General features: G+C 46.8%; 12 protein-coding genes across 12 annotated transcripts; 7 read left to right on the top strand and 5 right to left on the bottom strand.

The window, feature by feature from the left end:
• Positions 1-32: 32 nt before the first annotated feature.
• N7509_000940 (amidohydrolase family protein) lies at positions 33-1,206 on the bottom strand (the record flags this gene model as incomplete). The annotated part of the gene is made up of 4 exons (XM_056625577.1): positions 33-160; positions 207-400; positions 450-504; positions 558-1,206. The coding sequence occupies 4 exons, from the start codon at positions 1,204-1,206 to the stop codon at positions 33-35; spliced, it is 1,026 nt and encodes a 341-aa protein (XP_056494159.1).
• A 377-nt stretch (positions 1,207-1,583) lies between these two features.
• N7509_000939 (uncharacterized protein) lies at positions 1,584-4,883 on the top strand (the record flags this gene model as incomplete). The annotated part of the gene is made up of 4 exons (XM_056625576.1): positions 1,584-2,496; positions 2,550-3,223; positions 3,828-4,297; positions 4,448-4,883. The coding sequence occupies 4 exons, from the start codon at positions 1,584-1,586 to the stop codon at positions 4,881-4,883; spliced, it is 2,493 nt and encodes an 830-aa protein (XP_056494158.1).
• Positions 4,884-5,277: 394 nt separating this feature from the next.
• On the top strand, positions 5,278-6,700 carry N7509_000938 (uncharacterized protein; the record flags this gene model as incomplete). Its single annotated transcript, XM_056625575.1, has 4 exons — positions 5,278-5,593; positions 5,674-5,816; positions 5,881-6,609; positions 6,659-6,700. The coding sequence occupies 4 exons, from the start codon at positions 5,278-5,280 to the stop codon at positions 6,698-6,700; spliced, it is 1,230 nt and encodes a 409-aa protein (XP_056494157.1).
• Positions 6,701-8,357: 1,657 nt separating this feature from the next.
• N7509_000937 (tannase and feruloyl esterase) lies at positions 8,358-10,185 on the bottom strand (the record flags this gene model as incomplete). Its single annotated transcript, XM_056625574.1, has 3 exons — positions 8,358-9,074; positions 9,128-9,676; positions 9,733-10,185. The coding sequence occupies 3 exons, from the start codon at positions 10,183-10,185 to the stop codon at positions 8,358-8,360; spliced, it is 1,719 nt and encodes a 572-aa protein (XP_056494156.1).
• A 1,640-nt stretch (positions 10,186-11,825) lies between these two features.
• On the bottom strand, positions 11,826-12,084 carry N7509_000936 (uncharacterized protein; the record flags this gene model as incomplete). The annotated part of the gene is made up of 2 exons (XM_056625573.1): positions 11,826-11,979; positions 12,059-12,084. The coding sequence occupies 2 exons, from the start codon at positions 12,082-12,084 to the stop codon at positions 11,826-11,828; spliced, it is 180 nt and encodes a 59-aa protein (XP_056494155.1).
• A 606-nt stretch (positions 12,085-12,690) lies between these two features.
• On the top strand, positions 12,691-13,065 carry N7509_000935 (uncharacterized protein; the record flags this gene model as incomplete). The annotated part of the gene is made up of 1 exon (XM_056625572.1): positions 12,691-13,065. One exon carries the CDS (start codon positions 12,691-12,693, stop codon positions 13,063-13,065), a length of 375 nt encoding a protein of 124 aa, XP_056494154.1.
• Positions 13,066-13,977: 912 nt separating this feature from the next.
• N7509_000934 (alpha/beta hydrolase) lies at positions 13,978-15,000 on the top strand (the record flags this gene model as incomplete). Its single annotated transcript, XM_056625571.1, has 1 exon — positions 13,978-15,000. One exon carries the CDS (start codon positions 13,978-13,980, stop codon positions 14,998-15,000), a length of 1,023 nt encoding a protein of 340 aa, XP_056494153.1.
• A 710-nt stretch (positions 15,001-15,710) lies between these two features.
• N7509_000933 (DUF3425 domain-containing protein) lies at positions 15,711-16,630 on the top strand (the record flags this gene model as incomplete). The annotated part of the gene is made up of 2 exons (XM_056625570.1): positions 15,711-15,861; positions 15,924-16,630. 2 exons carry the CDS (start codon positions 15,711-15,713, stop codon positions 16,628-16,630), a joined length of 858 nt encoding a protein of 285 aa, XP_056494152.1.
• A 1,891-nt stretch (positions 16,631-18,521) lies between these two features.
• N7509_000932 (class I SAM-dependent methyltransferase) lies at positions 18,522-19,488 on the bottom strand (the record flags this gene model as incomplete). The annotated part of the gene is made up of 3 exons (XM_056625569.1): positions 18,522-18,647; positions 18,803-19,251; positions 19,323-19,488. The coding sequence occupies 3 exons, from the start codon at positions 19,486-19,488 to the stop codon at positions 18,522-18,524; spliced, it is 741 nt and encodes a 246-aa protein (XP_056494151.1).
• Positions 19,489-20,463: 975 nt separating this feature from the next.
• N7509_000931 (aldo/keto reductase) lies at positions 20,464-21,764 on the top strand (the record flags this gene model as incomplete). The annotated part of the gene is made up of 4 exons (XM_056625568.1): positions 20,464-20,647; positions 20,739-20,764; positions 20,820-21,027; positions 21,082-21,764. 4 exons carry the CDS (start codon positions 20,464-20,466, stop codon positions 21,762-21,764), a joined length of 1,101 nt encoding a protein of 366 aa, XP_056494150.1.
• Positions 21,765-21,815: 51 nt separating this feature from the next.
• Positions 21,816-23,023, bottom strand: N7509_000930 (TauD/TfdA dioxygenase family protein; the record flags this gene model as incomplete). The annotated part of the gene is made up of 2 exons (XM_056625567.1): positions 21,816-22,756; positions 22,816-23,023. 2 exons carry the CDS (start codon positions 23,021-23,023, stop codon positions 21,816-21,818), a joined length of 1,149 nt encoding a protein of 382 aa, XP_056494149.1.
• Positions 23,024-23,596: 573 nt separating this feature from the next.
• On the top strand, positions 23,597-24,614 carry N7509_000929 (uncharacterized protein; the record flags this gene model as incomplete). The annotated part of the gene is made up of 3 exons (XM_056625566.1): positions 23,597-23,877; positions 23,945-24,160; positions 24,218-24,614. 3 exons carry the CDS (start codon positions 23,597-23,599, stop codon positions 24,612-24,614), a joined length of 894 nt encoding a protein of 297 aa, XP_056494148.1.
• Between the last annotated feature and the right edge of the window lie 120 nt (positions 24,615-24,734).

Below are 24,734 nucleotides of genomic sequence, written 5' to 3'. Positions count from 1 at the left end.
ATTTATATGGTATAAACCTTGGAAATATATATTCAGATCTCCAACGGTAGCTTGAACAGCTTTATAGCATTTGTTCTTCCGACTTGTTCCTTTTGGCCCTCGCCCAGCTCCACTGTGCGCCACCAGGCTTGACCCACCTCCACCTGATCGTAAGGTGTATCTGCAAAGCCTTAGAAGACTATCACAATAGATATGTGCCAACTCACCTATGGAATACAAGCACTTGTCAACCCCGAGCTCATCGAGGCAGTACTTGAGCCCCCTGGTGTTAAAGTTTCCAGATGTGGTTATGTAGATATTGTGCTGGAAGTAGTAGCGATAGTCTTCCCTCGACGGGCGCGTTTTCTTTTTGGAGGGCTTGTTGTACCAGTGGCAAGCTCTCACAAGATTGAACGGAATGCTTGAAGGATGTCAGCCTTGCTTTAACCGACAAGTGGGCGTGAAATTACTTCTCCCCAAGATGACCAACCACAATCTTGACACCCGGGAACCGGTCGAACATCCCTGGTCAGAAGCTTAGCTATGGTAATATCGCGGAAGGCTAAGTTTGCTGTTACCTGAAGAGCACATGGCATAGACGTGGAATGATAAGTCAAGATGAAATTGCACTGCGGCACCCAGCAGATGCGGTCGATCTCCATATTTCGTTCCATCCTCCAGCTCAGGCCCAATAGTATAACGAGGATGGAAGTAGATGGGCACGTCAAGCTCTTCTACTTTCTTCCAGAAGGGATCATACTTGTTCGTATCGAAATACTCCTTACCGGTCCCGTCACCAGTGCTTTGGAAATCATTGACCAAGCCACCAAAGAATCCCAACTCCTTCACGGCCCGCTCGAGTTCGAGAGCTGCTTGGGACGGATCATGCATGGATAAAGCTGCCAGGCCTCCAAATCGAGCTGGATTCTTGGCAACCTCTACTGACAGCCAGTCATTCGTTTCTCGTGCGGTGGCTTCCGCTAGCCCTTTCTCTTGGATACCTTGGCAGCCCGGCGCCGTGAGGGAAAGCAGCATGTACTCGACACCCTCATTGTCCATTGATTGGAGCCGCTTGTCGTGTATATCCCCAAGGCGCGCTTTATGTTCCTCAAAGAACTTCTCAGTAAAATCCCCTGGGCTCAGCTTGGCCAAGTCCTCTCTCAGAAGCCAAGCTGAGTCGGGACTGATGACCGCCTCCTCCACTGCGATTGTTCCCTTTCCAAACATTTCGGCGGATTTAGCTGCTTCCAATTTTGAATGTCGCACGTAAATTCTACGTCAGTATCTATCGGCTTTGGTGCGATATATGAGGAATTTGCCAACTTTATGTGGTCGGCATCATCGTTCCGAGGACCGAGGGGATGGGTTCAAATTTCCCGATAACCTGGCCATTCTCACTGACATGTTCTGGTCGGGTATATTTAAACGAATGCCTCAATTTTTGGATTCCGATCATCGGAGGTTGACGACATGTGCTGTTTTTGTCATATAGTAGCAGGCATGAAGTGCTTCGGCTCAATGCTACCGACAAGGCAATACATCTTGCGTCCATCGCCAAAGGCAATCAACGTCTTGAGTCAACCGATTTACACAACACGGTCACCATGGCGCACATTCAAGATCTAGCTGCTTTGATCAAGCCGGCCTATGTCGGAGGGCGGAAGGTTGATGATCGGATCAAGTTTCCCGAAACCGGTGCGTTTCAAGGTATGAATGGGCCCTCACGTCTCGAGGGCGACATCTTCCAGCTCGAGATTGACGGCGCCATTCCTCCCGAAATCAGCGGAACTTTCTACCGCATCCAGCCTGACCACAGATTTCCACCCCAATACGAAGACGACATCCACTTCAACGGCGACGGCAACATCACAGCCATTCGTATTGAAGGAGGTAACGCTGATTTCAAGCAGCGATATGCAAAGACAGATAAATATCTTGCCGAAAATGCGGCGAAGAAGAGTCTCTTCGGCCGCTACCGCAATCCCCATACCGATAACGAAGCAGTGAAGGGAGTCATCAGAACAGCGGCCAATACAAACATCATCTTCTGGAGAGGAATGCTGTTGGCGACTAAAGAGGATGGACCGCCCTATGCCATGGATCCTGTGACCCTGGAAACAATCGGACGATACGATTTTGATGGTCAAGTTCAATCACCAACATTCACTGCACACCCAAAAATCGATCCTGAGACAGGTGAATTGGTTTGTTTTGGATATGAAGCTGGTGGTAATGGCAACGATGGATCTTGCGATATCGTCGTTTATACCATCAGCGCGGATGGTAAGAAGACTGAAGAGGCCTGGTATAAGGCACCCTTCTGCGGCATGGTACACGATTGTGGAATTTCCAAGAACTATGTCGTTTTGCCGATGACTCCATTAAAGTGCAATACAGACCGCCTGGAGGCCGGTGGGAACCACTGGGCGTGGGACCCAAATGAAGACCAGTGGTATGGAATTGTACCAAGGAGAGGAGGAAAGACGGAAGACATCGTGTGGCTGAGATCCAATAATGGTAGGTTACAAATTCTTCACGATAGGACGACGTTGGCGCTAACAGGTAGTCAGCATTTCATGGTCACGTCGCAGGTTGCTATGAGAATGAAGATGGAAAGGTGGTCTTTGACCTGACTGTCGCCGACGGTAACGTCTTCTTCTTCTTCCCTCCGGAGGATGCGCCTCATACAGACTTGGCCAAGAGAAACGTACTCCAGAGCCCGACATGCCGATGGATCTTTGACCCGCAGGCGCCTACGGGCTCAAGAGTACAACCAGAAGTACAGTGGGATACAAGTGGAGAGTTTTCCCGGATAGACGATCGCTATGTTTGTAAGCAGTACAACCATTTCTGGCAGGCCAAAATTGATCCTACTAGGGAATTTGACGGAGCAGCTTGCGGATCGCCAGCTGGCGGGCTGTTCAATTGCATTGGTCATTACACGTGGAACGATCGAACAGAAGACGTATACTGGGCTGGGCCACGGGCAACCTTTCAAGAACCAACCTTCATCCCAAAGGAGGGAGGCACAGAGGGAGAAGGTTGGATTATTGCTCTTTTCAACCATCTTGATAAGCTTCGGAATGATATTGTCATTTTGGACGCTCTCAACGTGGCAGCTGGGCCAGTTGCAACGATTCATCTCCCATTCAAGCTACGACTCGGCCTGCACGGTAACTTTGTTGATCGGCGTGATATCGATGAATGGAAAAAGCGACGGGCTACTGGAGGTGACGTGGGACCAGTGAGGGCAGCTGAGAAGCCGCTAAAGTGGCAGCTCGAGGAGCTTCAAAAATAGTACACTCCAGTCCACTATACAGAGACCATCTGTTTTCTTGCCCGTTTTTTTGCACGTCAATATTAAATTAGAGCCCCTAGAGGATAGTCGCAAATTTTTTCTGCATTCACAATAACTTATCAATCGTAATCATCACGTGTAAATAAAGTAGTACTCGGGACTGAATGCCACCGTGAAGGAAGAAACGAGATTGGATGAGATATGGCACGAAAGTGGTCGAAAATCCAGTGTTGGGATGACTTAGCGCATATTAGAAGTACTGAAAAGCAGTGAATATGGAGAAAGAGATGGCCCGAATGGTGGTAAGATGAGATGAAGCTATCCACGACGTGGAGTGGTGGAAAACAAGATGACTCAGCATTCGAGCCTGAGGTCACAAACAAAGTAGCGTAGTGCGGCTGAAACGAGGCTAACGCGTCAAAGGATCGTGATAGTAGGGGCGGGGTACTAATCGCCTCAAAATCACACCGCACCTTTGTCACGAGCATTGGAGATCCGGTGGCAACTTCATAAGATTTGCAAAGTTTATTATGGGAAGCGATAGTGATAGGAGAACTACATCAACACTGGCCGACGACATCCCGCTCTCCTTCGGGCGGATGGAACAGACGATGTCGATCTACTGTGTAAGCTCATCAGACAGGTCCGCGAACGCGGCTACTTCAGCAATGCATTCATACATCCCGGGCTGATGCGCAGTGTTGAGCGCGGTTGTGTCGCAGCCCTGGAATATCTCCTTCAGATCGGTGCTGACCCTAACGCGTCTTCTTCCAACAAGAGGTTTTTGGCACTATTTTGCGCCATCCATAGAGGACACGAGGAGATTGTTCGTCTTCTTTTAGACTATGGTGCTTCGCCGGACGTCTTGGATGAGCATCAGCGTACGCCACTTATGACAGCCGCATGGAAAAACAAGACGAAGATCTTACAGTTACTGATCAGCCCTGGCGCAAATATCAATGCGACAGATTCCAAGGAAAGAAATGTTTTGCATAATCTTGCAGCGGATCGAGAGTGTCGGTGGGACTAGGGCGAGGATGTATTGCGGCTACTGGTGCGGAATAATTGCAATGTGGATGGGAAGGACGAGCTTGGTCGAACCCCTTTGCACTGGGCTTGCGAAAACAATCATCATTTCTTGGTGGAGCTGCTTCTTAATGGGCCTGGCAGACCTCTTGTCAATATACATGCTACGGAGTTACGAGGTGAAACCGCGCTTCATTTAGGCGCAGCCCAAGGTTGGGTCGGTATTGTGCAGCTTCTCCTGGCAAAGGGTGCTTCTGTGACGGCCGTCGGCGACGGTAATTGGACTCCTCTTCACAACGCCTGTAATGGTGGAAATGTGGCCGCCGTGCGCACTCTACTGCATTATGGTGCCTCCGTGAACAGTCAACTCGAAAATGGAGGCACTCCCTTACATCTTGCTGCACGACTTGGCCATCTTGAGGTGGCTGTATGCCTTCTAGAACAACCGGACTTGAAGTACAATCTCCGCGATAATTTGGGAGATACCCCCTTCTCCCGTGCGGTCAAGTTCACAAGAAAGAGTATTTTACATCTGCTAGCTCCATCCAACCGTTTCAACAAACTTTCCGATGTCCAATAGGCTGCTTGTATGGAATTTAACGCCCGTGTGGTGGACTTCAATGCGAGACGGCAAACAAACAGAGTACGCAGAATGTCCGTCTTTGACCTTCTGTATCGAAAAGACCCAGAAATTCCTCACGGCCAGTCGATGAGCGTGACACCAGTGGATTCATCTTCCAGCAAATAATATGGACTGGGTTGAGGCTCAGGTTAGAAAGGTCTTCATCGAAAGGGGTGCAAACGATGTCCAGGAACTTGGTAACCTTATAAAGTCCTTGAACTTTGTACGCCACGATCAAACTCAGCTCATGCTGCCTCTTAATCGAGGATCCCATGGGGTAGCAATGCAGGATTCCACAAATTCTCACGTTGGTTTATTCTTGCCCTATCTGCATTTTGAGACTGCACACAAAATGCAACAAAAGCAAAACACAATGCGCCAAGCAAAAGCATCTAAGCTACGATCCCCAGACTTGAAAAAAACCTGTACGCGCGATGAGCTACTCATGGAGGCCTATCTTTCTACCTCGGCGACGTCGCTGCATCCACGTCAAACCTTGGATCAATATTTTTACCCCCACACCAACACCGAAAGGCGTGACCAGGACCAAATCGTCTATCGGTATCAGATGAGGGGCCCTGGCCGGAAACTATCACCAGACAAGGAGCCCAAACTCATCATGGTGGATCGCCTGTGGATGTGGATTCTCCAGGGGGGGGGGTCTCATTGTGACATGTTTCCCCCAGCGATGGAATCAACCAAAGGATGACCCCTCAAATCTTGTAGACATGATAACATATGGCATCAGTTAATTTCTTGCGAATTGACTTTGCGTATGATTTCGCGGAAAATATCACCGAGAGATGCTTGACCGTCTTTGATAACCAGCAACTTGAAGATACCGAGTATCAGTTTTTCGATATGTTCAAGTCATTTATCAACCTAGCTAAAGTGAGAAGTCGTTTTCTTTTCCGATTTCTATCAGACATCCAAGCATGCTTCTAACTGGCTCAAGAAGAATCAACACAAGCCAAGTTCGTTGTCTCGGATTCAGTCACTTTCTGACCGTGATGTTTTCAAGGATAACTTGAACATTAATGAGGAGAACAATCCAGTATTATCGCAGAACTCTCCCCAATTTGTAGATCGGATACTCGATATTGGCGAGGAGGCCGACATGCTCGCGGAAGTCAAAGACATCCGTGATGAATTGGATATAATTCGCCACCTTCTAGAACAACAATCCCAGATCGTATCCCTGTTCCAACAAAAAGTCAAGTCAATCAATCAGAGTTCACCGCGCACCGCCTCCAATAAATTCCTTGAAAATCCTCAGCTTATGATCGAACTACGGCTGCAGCATATCAATCGCATGGATCGACAGGCAGAAAGGGTCTATCATTCAATGGTACACCTGCTAGATTTAAAACAGAAGCAAGCAAATGCATTCGAAGCACGATTTGCCCGAGACCAAGCTGAGAGCACGGCTCTGCAAGGCAAGATCCTCATGGTTTTTACCATGGTCACAATTGTCTTCTTACCCCTGTCATTCTTGACGTCATTTTTTGGGATCAATATGCGGGAATTTTCGGACTTGAGTCTTGCCTTTCTCTCCAAATGGACTTTTGAAACTAAATTTGCGATTTCAATTCCTCTAATTCTCGTTGCAATATCGGTGGATAATATTGGGTATTTCTTCAGTGAGGCTGCAGACTTTTTTTTTCCGTTGAGGGAGGTGGACTTCGTACGCTTTTAGCGTTGAAGATCCAAATTCGCAGGTAACTAGAACGCAGATGGGCAAGGTGGACTACCGGTCGAGCTTGCTTCCTATCTAACACCACAGCTCAGATCATCCGAGGCCCTAGTCAAATGGACAATAGCAAGTATTATAGTAGCCTATGGCGCTATCTGGCAGTCTTATCTCGCTGTGCTGTCAATCAAAGGTCCACCGTAGAGCAGAAAACGTGATTCAGAACATGTACTCTTAGGTATTATCAGGCTCCACTGCCCCGAACCGTATCGCTAGCCCTCTTAGTCTTACTATACTATATCGTATATTCAAGGTCAGTAGTAGTCAATCAATTTTGCTGCGGGATCTCAAGTAAAGCAGGGAATATCACTCACACAGCTCCCGCAATAAGGTCCACGACCATTGGTAATTTGTCGACCTTGAGCTTGACTCCAGTCCCAAGCAGTTTCTTCAGCTTTTATGGTTCCATAACATCCCGCACAGTCCGAGTCATAGCTGTAGATAGAGTAATACCATTCAACTGACCCACTGGGGAGGTTCTATAAAGGGCTTCGAGTTAATGGAAAAGCCCTGGTTTCCCTTTCCAGATAATGATTCTGTTGAGAAAAGAGATAACTAACGATCGTGCTCATGGTCAATCAGTAGACTGGCTCTAAGCGAGATGATATACAATCGTAACAGAGCAATAGTAGGAATAAATTATAGGGCTTAGAATAGTCAGGACAAATTGGTTGAATAATTTATTTCTCACATTCCAAGGTTGCCTCTTCTCTGGGTATTTATGTTGGTTTGAAGGCGGGGTAATGAGGCTCTGCTTCGGCCATAGGTAGATAAATAGATAGCAATAATCAATCTATTGATTAAGCAATGCTTATGATAGGCTGGTCAAAATGTGGTGGCTGTCACCCGACTATTTTCATGCAGATAAGCGAATATGACGATAGCACATATAGACAGGGTTTCCCGTCAGGTCTCGTATGCAATTCAGCCACATGTTCAATACGGCCAATTGAACTTACACTGATGCCAGTTATTGGATTTATTCCATATATACTTAACAAGAGTGGCACGATCGCGGAAAACTGTCTGACTTGCTCGTGATATGTTAATCACAAAAGATAACTTAAAGATATTTTCAGATTCCCCTTTTTTATAAGCACGAATTGGTTACTGCTTTCGTTTCCCCGGTAATCAGAGCCTGGTCAGGTCTTCCGTGGTCTACGTGATAGGTAGAAATTACACCTGTTTTTCTCTCGTTTAAAATGGGAAATGTTTTCATATTTTGTTGGATTTATTTCAGATGCTCGGCTACGATAGTACTAGTACATTCTAGAGATAGTATGAGTTAAAATTCACCAAATTAATATACATAAAACTTTGATTTTGGGCATCCTGACGTTGGGCTGCAATTTTGCGACGTGACCTGTACTTTATGGACATGGTAGGAACCTTGAATCGAATCGCATTTTGGGGGGCTTGACATTGATTGAAGGACACTTCTTAGCAGATTGACGCTTGTGATTGTGCAAATTTGGCTAAATAAGAAGTGATAAGAAATCGTCGCAATGATTTCTATTCTTTGGGAATTTGACTAAACTATAGCCGAGGTGGATGATGATCTACGCGAACAACTTTTGTTACTCAAAACATTATATTGCGTATTACATGTTGCCCGGTATTGTCGACACTTTTTATACACTTTTTATACACTTCTTAAAACTATAATCTGGGTTTAATTACACTTAGTATACAGGCATCTTGTAGGCAGGGAGTTCCCACAGCATAGCCTTGACTGAAGACTCGTTCTCCTGGCAGACCAGCTTGCCGTCCTTGTAGTAAGGACGCGACGGCCAGGTGCAAACATCCTGAACTTCACCCTCCTTGGAGCCCGATTGCACTGTAGCATTGATAGTTACGGGGGTGATATCATCCTCAACCCACTTAATCATGTGGTTGAAGTTATCACGGGGGAAACCAGCGTTGGGCTGCTCGGAGTTGATAGCACAGTGAGCCGCCCCTGGAATCAGGTAGAGGCGGTACCACTCATTGAGTTTCTTGTTTCCTTCCTCAAACGACAGATTGGGGTACATGATCTTGCGAACAGACTCATGGTAGCGAATGGAGCCAGTGGTGGGGATACTGGTGTCGGCTTCACCATGGTAGTGAAGTAGTTTGCCACCATTATCCAAGAATGGAGTCAGATCGGGGAGGGTAGTCTGGAGTGAGTCCATGTACTTGTTCATGCCTTCAATCATCCAGGCCTTCAGGTTGTCATTGGTGACATCCGTCATGACAAGCGAGCTGACATTTTGCCAGTGCAAGAACTTGGTGATCCATTCGCCGTTCGAGTTTGGAGATTCAATGCCCCACGAATCGGTATCCGAGTCATAAGTGGTTGTGTCACCAAAGCCAGCAGCTGGCTGGAATGGCAGGTAAACTCTGTCGCCATTTGAGTCTTTCTGTAATATCGTTAGCCTTGATTCTAGTAAGCAGCCTTGGGGCCAGCACTCACCAGACCGGTCAACAGATCCTGAATGACCTCAATATCCTTCGCGGAGATGGTTCCGTTCTGCGCGGGAGTAGTCGAGCTGTCAGCTCTTTTGCGCTTTCCGTATCCCAGACCCAAGCTAGATTCGGAGCTTGCCGCGCAGCTATACGACTTGCCGATCATCGAAGATACATTGAATTTCAGCAAACAAAGATCAGTGCGAGAGACTACTCCATCAGCTTTGCCATCAAGCTTGTCACAGGCGTTGATGGTAGCGTTGATAACGGTATCAAACACACAGGAAGGAGGGTAGTGTCCAATGGCTTGGATCTGGATGGGAGGAGCAATGTGGTTCACTTGTTGCTGTCCATAGCGCATGGCAGGGGCACCCGCAATGATACCATCGTAGAGATCAGGGGACTTCTGAACCTGACTCATACCTTCGCGTCCACCTTCGGAGCAACCCATGTAGTATGTGTAAACTTTGTCACTGCTTCTCTTACTTGCGCTGCTGCTGAGCCCGAAATAATTTTTGGTGAAAACCTTTCCAATTGCGGTCATCTCGCCGATAGCCTGGTACGCGAAGTTGTAATTGCTGGCCAATTGGCAGTTCCATTGCCAAGCAGGACAACATCGTCAAAGTCAGTACTTCCCCAATAAGGAAGACCACCGTCAGTCAAACCCGTGACAGCTCCGTAGGCAACACCGCCTGACATGTCGGCACCACCAGATCCATTGCTGATCTGGTATGCAGCACCTCCGGTGGCGAGGAATCGATTTTGGAAATTTTCAGCAAGGGGCATCCAATACTCCACGACGATTCGATCATCCTGATTATCGTGGGAGTATGCAAAAGAAACTTCACAGAAGTCGATGTTCACATTCTCCCAGAAGGTCGCATCCGTGACTGAGTAGTTGCGGTACGTATTGGCGGTGATGGAACTATCGTCGATAGTGATTCCGAGGGGGATTTTGTCGTCAGATGTTGGCAGGTTGGACTTGATAAAGTCCTTTGTGCAAGTCTTGCTCAAGGAGGTTGCAGAAGCAGCCCCTATGAGAAGGGGGGCAAGAATGCCGATCATAGTGACTTGCGAATGGAATGATCGCTTTGGGTTGAGCTTGGCTGGCTCAATGGAAAGTGCCAAATCCTCATCGTTAAGTAATAAAAAGGTACACCAATTTAACGCGTCAGCTCAATAACACCTCGCCTCTACTTCTGTATGCAAATCTTCAGACGTCTTCCAAGGTTGTCTTTAGTAGGGGGTCGACTCGGGTCGGTTGTCCTAAAGCGGAAGTCCTAGATGTCGATCATGAACTTAGTGCGTAGTTTCAGATCGATAAAGATCCTTTCTTCAGGCATCCGACGACGTATGACCGTTTCAAAAGAAGACCTGGCTATCAGGCCCACAATATAAAAAAGCTAAGCTAAAAGTGCATAGCATTTCGGCCACGGCAGACCTGAGAAGATGATATGTTGAATGTTTGTATCTCCGAAACATAATCACGCGACCTTGGAAACGGGAGATCGGGTTTAGTGTAACCATGTGAATACAATAGTGATTACATATGAGTATGTAGTATTCCTCCGCTTCAGTCACAAAATTGCCGAACAAAGCTTCAGTTCGAGAACTTGAAGTTCTTGGTAATAATTCCAATCATGATGCGGCTCGGGATTCTAATATTTTGGGAAGCCTCGGCCGATTTTCCCGATCTCCGAGCCTGGGCGGCTCATACTTTAAGCGGACACGTACTTCCAAGGTTCCGCCCGGGCGATAGTGAAAAATGTTATAGTAAACCTTGGAATACCTAAGCATATATATAGAGTCTTCACGGAAAATTCATCATGATGTGGCTACTGGCAATCAAATGCCCAGGTGCATAAAGTTGAATAATGACTACTCTTTCTTGTAATACCACACGATCGCTCACATGTATTCTACATAGAATCCAGACCATGAGAAACTACTAATCAATATCGATGGAAATCAACTCCGCCACCAATAACTTCCGATCGCACCCTACTAGTTGGAAAAATTAAAGCCTAGCTGGACCTCACGCTCCAGGGCTGTGGACCCCCAGATCGCCGGCCATAAGGCTTGGTGCCTTAAGGCTACGGACGTGTCTCTGCAGTTTCTCGAAAGCGAGCGGGGAACAGTCTTTGCGTATAAATTGAGACATGAATATTAAACCACGACAGTCCAAACTTGAAAGGTCTACAATCCCATTCAATATATTATTCGCCTGATGCAACCTAACTTAGAAAATGGTTATTTATGTAGGCGTTCCCTCCATTGGAAACAAAAAACTCGCCAATCGCCACACCCAGTAAATATAAAATGTCAAAGGACTCGGAAAACAGCGTAGTGTTACTAATACTATATATGTAGTGCCAAATGAGACGCGAAAACACGTAGCGATCGGGTAGAAACGCCGCCACGAAACAGCAACAATCCCTCAACAAAGCCGAAAATCGCTAATAACAACGCACTGCTCGCTCTGTGGCCAAATCCCACCTCCGGTTTCAACTCCTCTCCACGGTCGCGAGATCATCGTGTCCTTGATGACCAGCACATTCTTGCTCCTCTGGGCTCGGGTCCCCGCATGGAGTAATACCACAGCCCTACCGGCCTCTTGAATCAGCTGATACATCCTGGTTTCTAGTACGCATCATCTTCACCACCTATTGGTGGCTTATACGAGTAGTTACATCCAACGGGCATCGTCAAGGCAGCCCGGGCCTCTTTAGGACGTCCAAGACATTAAGATCTTGACGTTGTTCGCTAAAAACTGGTGTAAATGAGAATTGAGAAGTCTGTCCTCCTCCTCCTCCTCCCTCCTCCTCCTCCTTCTTGTATTCCTGCTTCTTATAATCCCTTCTGAGACAGCAATTAGCAATTTCACAATGACCATGCGTCAACATTTACTTGCCTCGGTACTGATACTATTTGAATTGACCGTTTCAACTCGGGCCGACACTCCATTTTGGCGGTCTTTATTTAACCATGGCGACGTTTACGACCAAAACAAAGGTTTGAACCAACTTTACGGGCTCAGTGGATCGTGAGTGCCTTGTCATCTAACCTGCCTGAGGTATGGCCAGAATCGACTCTCGCAAGTACACACAGGCAACTAGATACTATAATGGAAGAGCTCAAATTGAGGTCAACATCACGCGTGCTGCGGAGTCTTATAAGAACTGTAGCAATGCTATTAGCAAACAATTCATTGAACTGAGCGGTATCTTCGCTGTAACACCGCCTAGCAACAACGAGAGCAATGCAAGTTCTATCAACATGATAACGGGCTTCTGGTCTCCAGAATTCGATTTTCTCCGTGGATTTAAATCGCGGAATCCTAGAGAGACACTCGCGTCCTTCGAGTAAGTTGTCCAAAGGAGTCAAGTGAGTCGCAACTATACTGATGCCCTTGTACTTGTTAAGAATAGATGATATCCGTTTTCCTAGGCCCGATTTTGCGGACCAAGTATTCCCTATCCCTGTATCGCGCACTCTCGTAAGACCTATGAGGCAAAAGGTAATTTGAGTCGTGTCTCAGGTATCTCTCTGGGAAGTATCAAGTCATTTGAGATGCCTGCATGCAATCGCACAGAGTGGAACGACTTTGTTGATGTGGGGTTTGGTGATAATATTCCTAGTGCTTGGGCCGTCGACTATTCCAACCCGAACCTTGAGTTTGAGTTCGATGAACAGAGACTCAACATGACCCTGGAGGCGAAAAATGCAGGTACTATCTGGGATTCTGATAAGGAAGGCTCTGACAAATTCAAGTATCCAGGGGGCGTTGGGGTCACGTTTCGTGGAGTGGTCGACTCATGGTATTCTGATGTGTTGCTCACTAATTCATCAAATCCAGCATGGAGGCAGACGGTGGGCTATGATGAAGGATATTTTGCATATGGTGTGTTCAAAACCTTTCTTGTCGCCTCAAATCATCACATGTAAGTATTCATGTTACTATGGTGGTAACTTTCATCCTGGGTTCTCTGAAATGCAAAATAAGTTCCCTTTAAATTGAATGGTGTTTCTTTAGATTGCAACTCCGATAATACAGAAAGGACTTGCAGTAATCCATGTGAGGACTTAGTTCAGGCCACCCTACGCCCTTAGTAGCGGCAACCGGCTCAATTGTAATCCTGCCAGGCCAGCAGCGTCTCAAAATTGCTAGTTTTTCCTCTTGAATTCGGATAAATACTCTCATAGTTTGTGTTGTGTAAATAGCATATAGGTAGGCTTAGGGAATAGTACTGGTATTTATTTGATGCTGCCATTAGTGCAGATAGCCAATATTAGAGATCATATAAAGTTACTAGTATACAAGCAACCTACCCAGTATCATACCCAGTTATATGCCCATTCCCTTGAATTGGAAAGATCAATCTATTGGTATATGCACTACAATGTCTTCACCGAGCCCTGGGACAGTATGCAAAGGCGGAGAAACTGGTCTCTCGAGCCAAGAAATGATCGCCATGGAAGCAACGATTGATTGGTTTCCAACCTTGCGAGAATAAGCAAGTTGCATTAGCAGTGTAGAGAATCTTCATATCCCTAGGTATAGAGACACTTTGATGACGGGCCCACGAAAATACTCTTCTTTGAGGGTCATTCAAATCTCTTAGCTGAAAACTTATGTTTCTACCTGGCTTTAGCCCCGGATGAGATTGGTTCACCCATGATGTAGGAGCCAACTTGAAATCTTGGTAGGATGACAGTATTACGTGGTCTCATTACCCACCTGGTCAGTTATAAGTCTCACTCTTTGTCTTGGAAAGAAGAAGCGTTTTTCTTCCAATACCAACCTCGCACTCTCTTGTGCAATCGCAATAAAAAATCTTCATAGCCATCATGAAGCCAATGAATCAGTTAATTCTCGTGTTCAGTACGGGGATTTCGGCCATGGCACAGAACATGTCTTTCGGAGCCGAAAATTTCTATCGCAGCAATAACGTGACAGTCCAACCGATCACTTTCCCAACCCAGTACAGAACAACTGTTGCAGGAAATCTCTTCTATCTCAAGGACCAGAACAACAACACTGCGCCTGCTGTTGTCGTCGGCCATCCTATGGGGGCGGTTAAAGAACAGAGTGCCAACCTGTACGCGACAAAACTGGCTGAGCAGGGATTCACCACTGTCTCCATCGATCTGCCTTTTTGGGGTGCCAGCATGGGTGAGCCGCGCAACGCAGTTTTGCCCGATCTCTATGCAGAGGCATTCAGCGCTGCAGTTGATTATCTGGGCATCCAGAATATAACGTCCGTCGACCGCGAGCGGATAGGAGGACTTGGTATATGTGGTAGTGGTGGCTTCGTGATCAGCGCTGCAAAGCTGGACCCGCGCCTCAAGGCTATAGCCACAGCGAGCATGTACGACATGGGAACCCTCGCCCGCCAGGGGCTCCAAAATTCGCAAAGTGTCGATCAGCTTAAGGAAACAATCGCTGAAGCCGCACAGCAGCGCTGGGCCGAGATCGACGGCGGCAAAACGCAGTATACCGGCGGTACCCTGAATCACCTCACAGTGAATGTTACTCCAGTCGAACGCGAGTTTTACGAGTACTACCGTACCAAGCGCGGGGAGTTTTTGCCTGTTGGTTCGACATCAGAGCTTACCACTCACCCCACGCTCTCGACCTACACCAAGTTCGTCAATTTCTATCCGTTTAGTGGCATCGATACGATCTCGCCCCGCCCGATGTTATTTATCGCCGGCGATCAGGCACACTCTCGTTATTTTAGCCAAGACGCTTATTCGCGTGCTGCTGAGCCGAAGGAGTTTCTCTCGGTTCCAGGTGCCGGTCACGTCGATCTATACGATCGCACCGAACTTATCCCGTTTCAACGACTGACTGAGTTCTTCCAAACAAATCTTGCGTGAACGATTCAGATCGTTAGCTCACTTAAGTGGGCCCGTTCTTGATTTGGTATTCTCGGATTTCTTCCACTGGTTGGTCATTCCGGTAGAATGCTCCAAGGGTTGGAGGCGGAGTGGAGCAGTTAGGATAGCTCCGCGTATGCCCGTAAGATGAAATTGGTTGCTTCCAATGATAAAACCCTTGGTCTATGTTTTCGTTGTTTTTACACAGCTCTTTACCAATTGATGTGAGAAACGTACATCAATACTTGGCGTTTTCCTCGGTCAAACTTTTAAATTATCTTTCTCGGCGTGGCTTTGCTTGTCGCGACAGAAAAATGGGTCAAAATGTATCATTAGACAAAAAGGCACGCGCAGATTGGCCTCTGTACGGTGGTATTTCTTGCCTCGATATTGCTCGATGTGAGAACCATAGATAGGGATGAAGTAATGAACCAATCAAACAGGGGACATTTGCTTACATGGGTCCAGGAGCTAAAGCTCACCACTGGCCAACCAGAAGTGTTCTCCTGTTGTCCGACCTTGGCAATGTGGCGATCCGCTTGGCATTTCTCAAAAGCAAGCGCAATCCAGCAGGCAGACAGAATTTTCGAGCTTGGTAATCTGATGAAGACGCCGTCAGCAAGATACTCCACGACCCCACCTAGGCTTTATTAACGGGCTACTTGCTCTTTTTAGCTTGTCAGCATATTGCATATCTCACCGACCACAACATGGCAGATCCCACATCCGGAGCGCAGATCATTCCACTGAGCAGAATGCCACAGCAGGCTAGTGTCCGGGAAGCTCGCGACGATTGGACTGGCATCATAAATCGGGAGGAACGAAGGAAATTGCAAAATCGCCTCAATCAGCGACGTTTCCGTACGTACTAGTATCCGCTCGATCCGAAAACGTGGTAAATCCAGTATCTCACTACTTGCTAGGGCGGAGAAAGCAAGTCGACGAGGCGAAATCGCAGGGCCCCATCATTTCCCCCGATATGTCCAATTTGCCTAATCCGCATATGGTCCGACTTGAGTTCCAAGAGGAAAGTAATGAGCTTTGGGAATGCGCACTGGCAGCTCCAAATGCCCGCCAATTCCGTAAATGGTTTGAGGCAAAGGCTCTCGAAAGCTATATGAACGGCACACCGAACAGAGATCATCTAATCAGTCTTAGCCGGCTGAACGTGCATAAAGCCATCAATGAAAATATATGTGCAATTGGCATGACGCCCAGGTGGATGCAAGGCGATGACTCGATATCAATATTCAACCTTTCCCAGCCCAGCTTCTCTATAGAGGGGATTCCGGCCTGTTTACGCCCTAGTTATATCCAGCTACATGTGCCTCATCATCCTTGGTTAGATTTCTTCCCCTTCCCCCGCATGCGTGATTGCATGATCCTTGCCGGCGACTCTTTTGACGACGATGACCTTTGTCATGATCTCATGGCGTTTTGGGACACAAGAAATACAGCTGCTACGTTGCTAGTGTGGGGAAACTCGTGGGATGCAAAGAATTGGGAAGTTACAGAAGGCTTCGCGCAGAAATGGAAATGGCTACTCCTTGATTCGCCGGAGTTACTGATTTCCACTAATCGTTGGAGGAGGTCTAGAGGGAGAAACCCCTCATTTGGAAAGATATTTTGACAAATTCATGAAAGCAGCAAGATACAAGATGACATTTTGAGCGCGTCTTTCTTCATCAATGTCAATTATATCGAATTTCGTTTCTTTAGCGTCGGGGGCATGGACCCACTTACATCACAATACCAAGGGCTTTGAGGGCAAATTTACCTTATCAAGGTATAGCTCAAAATTAGGACACGCATTGATCTGTATTTTCGTGCTCATCATTTTTAGACTAAGGCTATTATCTGCTCGATCATTCTTGGGGCGATGCTAAAGAGCCAAGAAATCGCCAAGTACTTGATGACATTAGACCCATGGGTCCATTTCGTCATCTCGTTCAGTTATCTTTAGTCTTCCCTTATGTCCGACAAATGCCGTTGAAAACTAAAACATTGGTAGTAGTATATAGTATACCTACTATACCTACGATTGTCCCTGCGCCAAAACTCTGCTATAATTCCAATTCTCCACAATTTCAAGCTTTTCTTGCCTATCATATCCCTCCCCAGGGCCATCAGCAAGAGTGTCCTCGACGTTAACTTCCTATTTTCACGCCATTAATTGCAAGCCATGAGATCATTTATTCTTCTTTCTTTATTCTGCGGTATGTCTATGGCAATTCCAATCCTCATATCAACCCAAAACGATGCCGACCGCTCAGAGAGCCCTGAGCCGTCGCCACACGCCTCAACATGGATTCCACCTACCGAGAATTATCCAAAAACACGATATCTGCACCCGTATTTGCAACCGATTTCCGCAGGACATTCCTCGGAAATCCCTCTCTCTGAAGCCGATGACTATGAAAGACTTGTTGTATTTTGTGAAGCCGGTTTTGTCTCTGGATGCCGGGCGGCTGTTGGGGGGCCGAAATGAGAATTGTCAAACGAAAAACAAGCGGGCATGGTTTGGAGTTAATGGGGAACCTATACCTCGAAAAAAATATTTTGCTGTCTTAATAGCATTGTCAATTTCCAGTCGTTCAATCATTCTACCTCACATGTATACTAAAAATCATTTCATATTTTCTTCTGTTTGATCTGCTGACACGCGTAAAAAGGTAGACGTTCAGGATCTTGGCGGAGAAAAGGCCTTTCGTTATAGACCAGATTATTTCGGCCATCAATGAAGTTTGTGATGATTGGAAAAATTATTGAGATTATTGCCAACAAAATCACAAGCTGATCGACCTCAGGTTATTTGGATGGTTCCGAGAAACCGGCGTTGGCTGATGGCCCTGAGAACAATAAAAAATCTTCCCCGGTCGCAAGGGATGGTACCAGTACTTGGTAAGTATTCGACTTTAGCCATACACATTGAAAATATTAACAAGTCAAAAACAAAACAATTTTTTTCGAAAGAAAAATCGAAAAAAACAAAAAAAACATACAACAGCAGGGATTCGCATGTGGTCACCCACCATACTACTAACCTGCCGGCGTGTGGCTTAAGTACGGCTGAGCGGACGGGAAGCCCTGTTCTCCACACCCTATGGTCGTATGTACCGGACAACACTAGTTAAAGGACTATATAGTCGGTCTAATTGATATTGCCACATCATCAAAATCCACACAACACACCCAGAAGGATAAGAGCTTGTGAAACACCCTCAATTATAACCCTTCTCCCAGACGGTCCTCTTTGCTTTATCTTGGGATTTGCTCAACAAGTATCCACAGTTATTACCCAGTCTGAGTCCCTTATTGGCTGAATCGAGCATACTAGTACCTACCTAGGTAGGTACTACTCAATAATAGTATCCTGCTGGCGATATGGACGCACAGTCTATATATATATCATCTACTTCTAACCAAATCTAACCTATCCACGCTACTAGTACTCCAGCTACTAGTAGTAATAAATTTACTACTAGCTTCCTAGATTATTTCTCAGAGAAGTAGAATTTCAATTATTTCCTCCCCCATACCACGCGATATCGAATAGATCCGCCAATATCCGCCAACTCCTGGCGGAGGCGCTGCTCTAAGGTGTTCAGTTGGTCCATAGAGAATGGGTGACTCATATCTGGTCCATTCTAAGGTTGTTAGTTTACCGTTTCATCGAGGTGAGTGTGGAGGTTGACTTGCCTCTCAGGTTGATAAGTGAGCCTGGGATAGCTGAACACAGGCCCTCAATGCTTCCCGCGATTATCTGAGGTGATTGTCCTTTCTCTTTCAACCCAGTACCCACAGACACGAGTACTGTAGTCTCTTGGACATCTTGAAGGCCAATACTAGACAGCTCGCCTGCCAAACGAGGACCCATGTCGCTACCCGGCCCTGCCTCATCAAAGAACCATTTCCCCAACTCAAGGAACTCTTGCATAGCAGGGCCATTTTGTTGCACAGGTGCAAAGTCTCCCTCCATCAACTGAATCCATCCTCCAGGCCTGAGCAGGTCCGTCATTCTGATGATGACATCTCGAATTGGTAGCTTCCGAGCGTTAACGAGCACGGTGCGCTGATGAACAAGGTCAAATGACCCCTTCCATGATTCAGGCCACAGTTTGGTTATATCTTGCTCATAGAAACAGAAATTTGACGGGAGGCTGCCCGGAAAGACCTCCGTCCAGACGTCTGTCCCGACGTATTGGTGGTTCACTGGGGCAGAAATGCTCGCCAGGTCAAGTAGCCATTTTCCTGTACCCGGAAGATAAATTCATATTTTCTTTCAAGGGATTGACTAAGTGATAGATGGAAGGCACTCTTACCTGTATTGCATCCAGAATCCAAGATTTTCAATTGTTTGCTCGAAACATCGATGGGTGCATATACTGGCTGACCAAGGGCTACGCTGAAAGCCTGGTGCAGGCCCTCCAACCCCGAGACGTATTGTTCACCACCAAGGCTACCGTTGTGTACGGGAACCTTTGCCATGATTTGCGATATTTGATTGATAAAACGGTGATTTAAGCAATTGTTAATGTGAGTCGCGTATGCCTCAGACTTGCAGAAAACTAAAAATTTGGAAGGATTGACTTGCTTGGTCTCGAAGGCGAACTTACGAAGCACATTCAAAAGACACGACGATCAGTTTCAGGCCCAAATACACAAAAAGTGACTAACAGTACAATGGTTGGAGCCCATGGATTAACAGTTACCGTACGAGTTGGAGTCAGGAAAGATTGCGTGGGCTGGGGTCAAGTTCACATTTTGCGATTACTGGAATTCTCCAAGCAATCTTACAAGTCCGTCCTTTTGGAAAGATAGTGCTTTGGAAGACAAAATAGGGTCCAAAGACTATTCAATTAACAGAACCCTGAGCACCACGTGGTGGGTCCTCACTATCGGGAAGAAGCTTTCGGGCGCACAACGTTGGGGTCAATGGAATTCCCCACAGACCCACCAGAAGCCCTCGCAGGATAGCATGGAAACGCCACAGTATTTAAAATACCACAGTACTATATGGGAGTTGTTGGCATGAAAGCTTGAATTGCGGACATAAATTAATGTCCAACTGAGTTCCACCGACAGCCTCAACTCTCACCTCGGGTCCTCGCCGAATCCATCCTTCACGTCCCCCGACACTGGATACGCAAGCCTTCACGTGGTCTCTCTTTGAATCGTCATTTGCGGGGGAAATCATTGTATTTTGAGTACCATTCTGCTGTACCGTATCAGTGTCTTCCCAAGGCGCTTCAAGCCGAATAACTACGCTGAGCCCGGGTATAACGTCTGAACTCTTGGCGCTGTGATGGGCTCTCGAAAAATACGCCGAGCTTCCCGGCCCCAACTTAAACAAGCCCCTTGAGATAAATATGAAAACATTGAATGATCCACGGTAGAACACAAGAGAAGGAAAAGCCACGGAAGTTAGGTGCCACCTTTACAGCACAGGTTTTTGCCTACAACATGACAAAGGTTTCCATAGGGAAATTGAAAAGCGTGCCAGACGCACTGCAGAAATCGATCAGCCGTACTCAAGTCGAGTATCGCAGACTTGGTAAGAGTGGCCTGAGGGTGTCAAACCCAATACTTGGTGGGTTGCATATTGGGGATTCACGGTGGTTTCCTTGGGTTCTGGACGAAAAAAAAAGTAAGTCAAATCGATCATGGTATTTATACCAATATGAGAAGCAGGGAGGGGAGGAAGTTGACAATTACGAAGGCGTTACCGCTTTTGAAAGCTGCATATGACAGGGGCATCAATACTGTGAGCACATAAATTCCCATTGATATGACACCATAACAAGACTGATCATCGAAAGTGGGACACCGCCAATGTTTACTCTAACGGCGAGTCCGAGCGCCTCTTCGGAAAAGCACTGCGAGAATATGATATTCCCCGAAGAAAGATGGTCATTATGACAAAGGTTTATAGAGTGATCTGCGACTCGGAAGAGTTTGACCCAGGCTCAGGAGTCACGATGCATCATAACATCGCGGATCACAGCAAAGATTATGTAAACCAATGGGGTAAGTCTCACCGGGTTGGTCAATATTTACGAGCTTGATTCTGATTACTTGCAGGTTTATCTCGATCTGCTCTTTTCAACTCAGTTGAAGCTTCATTGGAGAGACTTCAGACCAATTACATTGACCTGCTACAAGTTCATCGCTACGATGAGACAGTCGACCCAGCAGAGACTATGCAAGCTTTGCACGACCTTGTGCGCTCTGGGTCTGTTCGATATATTGGAGCGAGCTCAATGTGGACATATCAATTTGCGACTTTGCAACATACAGCCGAGCGAAATGGCTGGACCCAATTTGTGTCTATGCAAAACCATTACAATCTTCTCTACCGGGAGGAAGAACGAGAGATGAACCAATATTGCAAGATGCACAATATAGGAATTATTCCCTGGGCGCCTTTCGCATCTGGCAGACTTGTGCGGCCGCCAAATCAGGATGGAGGGCAATCCATCCGTCATCGCACCAGCGCAAACGGCACTATCTACGACGAAGGGGAGAGTGATGACACCAAAATCATCATATCCCGTGTGCAAGAGATTGCCGAGCGTCGTGGTTGGCCCATGAGCCATGTCAGTTTGGCGTGGCTTAGAGAAAGAGCCACTGCGCCAATAATCGGGTTTAGCAGTATAAACCGCATGGATGAGGCATTAGCTGCGCGGGGTAAGGTTCTGTCGGCAGAAGAGGAGAGCTATCTAGAAGAGGCTTACAAGCCTAAGCCTATACAGGGGCACTCATAATTAAAATTTGTAGAAAAAGTTCATTCTCTTGTGCGAAATTTCCAAATCAAATCAAACATTCTTAGCCAATGCTTCAGTCCGGGACTTGCTATTTGGATCCAGATAAGGCACCTCCCCAGCCCCCGCGATACGAGCCCCTACGCGCTCCCCATTCCCGTCATAGTCAAAGGTTGCACTATGGAAGGTACAACGGTTGTCCCAAATGGCTAAATTGAGACGGGTCAGCAAAAATTTCTTTAGGCTTGAGCCATTATCCTTACCCATATCATTTTCTCTCCATTTGAACCGAACAGTCAAGTCATGATTTTGGAGAATAGTGTCGTAGAACCGATTGAGCAGCTCATCGGACTCATTCGGATGGAGCTCATTGATGTACTTTGGTGAACCAAACTCCCAAGGATTCCGAGGTCCGACCGGGAAGATGGACTTCCAGCCAGAAACAGGATGAGTGCGAACCACTGGATGGACGACCTTCAAATCCTTGCCAACGTTAAGAGGGCTGCCCCGGGGACCTTCATTGATGGTCATCTTCCCACCGCTCTGCCCAGCTGACCAAGTGTAACCATCTCCAATGAAAGTTGCAGTCAAACCCTCCAAGAAGCTTTGATAAGGCTTAGAAAAACGATCATAAAGCTCATAGCCGGATGCCCAGAGAGTGTCACCACCATTCCTCGGCACCTCACTGAGACGCAACGAGGTGAAAGAAGGGGGACAGGTTTCAAACTGCCCATCCGCATGCCACAAAGCCTCATCAAACCGACGAGGATTGGGTTGAGTTGCAGCTACGTCTGGTCGACCCCGAGAATTGATCCGAGTGATCTCAGGGTCTGCAACGGCCGTACCATCAGTCGCCTCTCTTTGGATTGGATTGATGAAAAATGTTGAGTCGGCGGGCTTGCCGCTCATCTCACCCAGTCGAGAAACAAGTTGTCTTTGTTGCTCTTCAGTGAGATTTTCTTGTGCGCGGAAGAATACTACGCAGCGCTGAGAGACTGGCACATAAATTAGGATAGAAAATTCGATTATTTAACAGAGAGTACTTTTGACCTACTTGCAATAGCCAGATCGCGGATCAATGCTTCTGAATTTGGCGAATTGAGCAAGTCATCCACAACATTCAGATGAGGAAACTCGCGCCCAATGACGGGAGTAATGTCTTCGTAGACAAATTTATCCAAAGCCCCCGAGGACTGCAAAGGCTGATGAAAAGAGCTTTGGGTATTGCCATTCTGAAGAGTTTCTGAGTTCCGGACGGCCATGTTGAAATTGTTGAATTGCGTTATAATGTGTTAGATCGGACTTTCAAATGACTTCCTCGCTCCCTGAACAAACGTATATGGCGGCACCCTAAATCACCGATAAAATACAATTTGCAGACACATCTGTCGTGGTTGCATGATAATACCGTATCCAATATCGAGTCTAATACAATACCAAAAAACGAATGTATTGGGGTATCAGCCACACGGGAGGGCCGGAGTTTGGCTGGCTCCGGTGGGTTTGATCCTGGCCCCTATGGATCCTAAGCTTTTCGGCGTATCTCCGCACGGACGATCCTGACAGTTTGATGCCATAGCACTTTCATTGCTTACGAGTCATTATTGGCATGAGGATACAATGCCCGAAATTATTGCCGACCGATACCACGTGGACATTTCTGGAGTTCGATGATGGCCCCATACCGAAAGTTCTGACCAGGTTCACTAGCAATTACTATCAAAAAATAGGGTTGATTAGATACGTTCTTGAATTCCTTCCACGCCTGCTTCCTAATTTGAACTTCTCGTCTTCATCGACCCAACGGAAGGTTGGCAGCGCAAGTAGTCTTGATAATGTCGCTCAATAATAGTGCGTCGACTGTTCTCAATTATTATGTTGACCCCGGTAAAGATGGAGATCATTCCTTTTTTGATGGCACAATTATCGAATCGCGCAGAGAGTATGCGGAAGTTCCAGTACAAGTTATGGATCTTCGGAGGCAAGAGCAGAGATTCTCGCTTGACAGACAAGGATTTCAACTGTTGATGCATCCAAGTATTGAGAAGGACTTTGATGACACAGCTCGGATAAAGGATGTCTACTACCGCGAGTGTGCAGAAGTTCTGCAGAATATGTACGTCTTGATAATAGTACCCATTTCCCTAATTTTGGGGACTGTGCTAATGATAGATTCATGTCAGAACTGGAGCTACACGCGTTCATATCATGAGCCATATTGTTCGACGACAGTCATGGGAAAAAGCCATCGAAGATGAGAAGCATCTTCCTGATATGGAGCCTGTGAAGCAGCCCAGCACGGCGCGTTTTGTCCACGTTGATCAATCATATACTGGAGCTCGCGCACTGCTCGACTTGTATCTCCCTGAAGAGTCGGAGAAACTCACCAAAACTCGTTGGTATGTGTGAACGACACACTACAATATTTCAAGTGAAAACGCTTATAATTGCTAAAGGGCCATCGTCAACTTCTGGCGCCCGATCCAAACTATCAATCGCGAGGCACTATGCGTATGCGATGCCCAGTCCGTGTCTGATCAAGAGCTGCGGGAACGGCCTCTCAAAATGGCACCTCAGAAGTGTGATGCTCCTGCAATGGCCGACGTTTACAGGATGGATAACTCCATGTGGTCGGTAGTTCCGCCCAAGTGTCCTGAGCAGCACAGATGGTACTATGCCTCACACATGGTTCCTGATGAGGCTTTATGCTTGAAAATATTTGATTCAAAGCTGGACGGCACGGCTAGGCGCACACCTCATACTGCGTTTACGACAAAAGGTGATTTCGGCCCGCCTCGCAACAGCCTGGAGACTAGATGCTTTGTCTTTTGGGAGGATCAGTCTTGTGAATAGGGTAGTATATATCAAGTATATGAAATTGAGGCAACAGAATTCAGGACTTGAAATGATGCAAAACTATGATTTCTTCTCCCGAGACTCTACCGCTGTTTTCTAGTATTTACTATCCACGTC

This window comes from Penicillium cosmopolitanum (assembly GCF_028827165.1).
Source record: "Penicillium cosmopolitanum strain IBT 29677 chromosome Unknown utg000003l:1.0-3747932.0:1.0-3751027.0, whole genome shotgun sequence".
Lineage (NCBI taxonomy): Eukaryota > Fungi > Ascomycota > Eurotiomycetes > Eurotiales > Aspergillaceae > Penicillium > Penicillium cosmopolitanum.
This window is presented reverse-complemented; position numbering and strand designations above follow the sequence as displayed.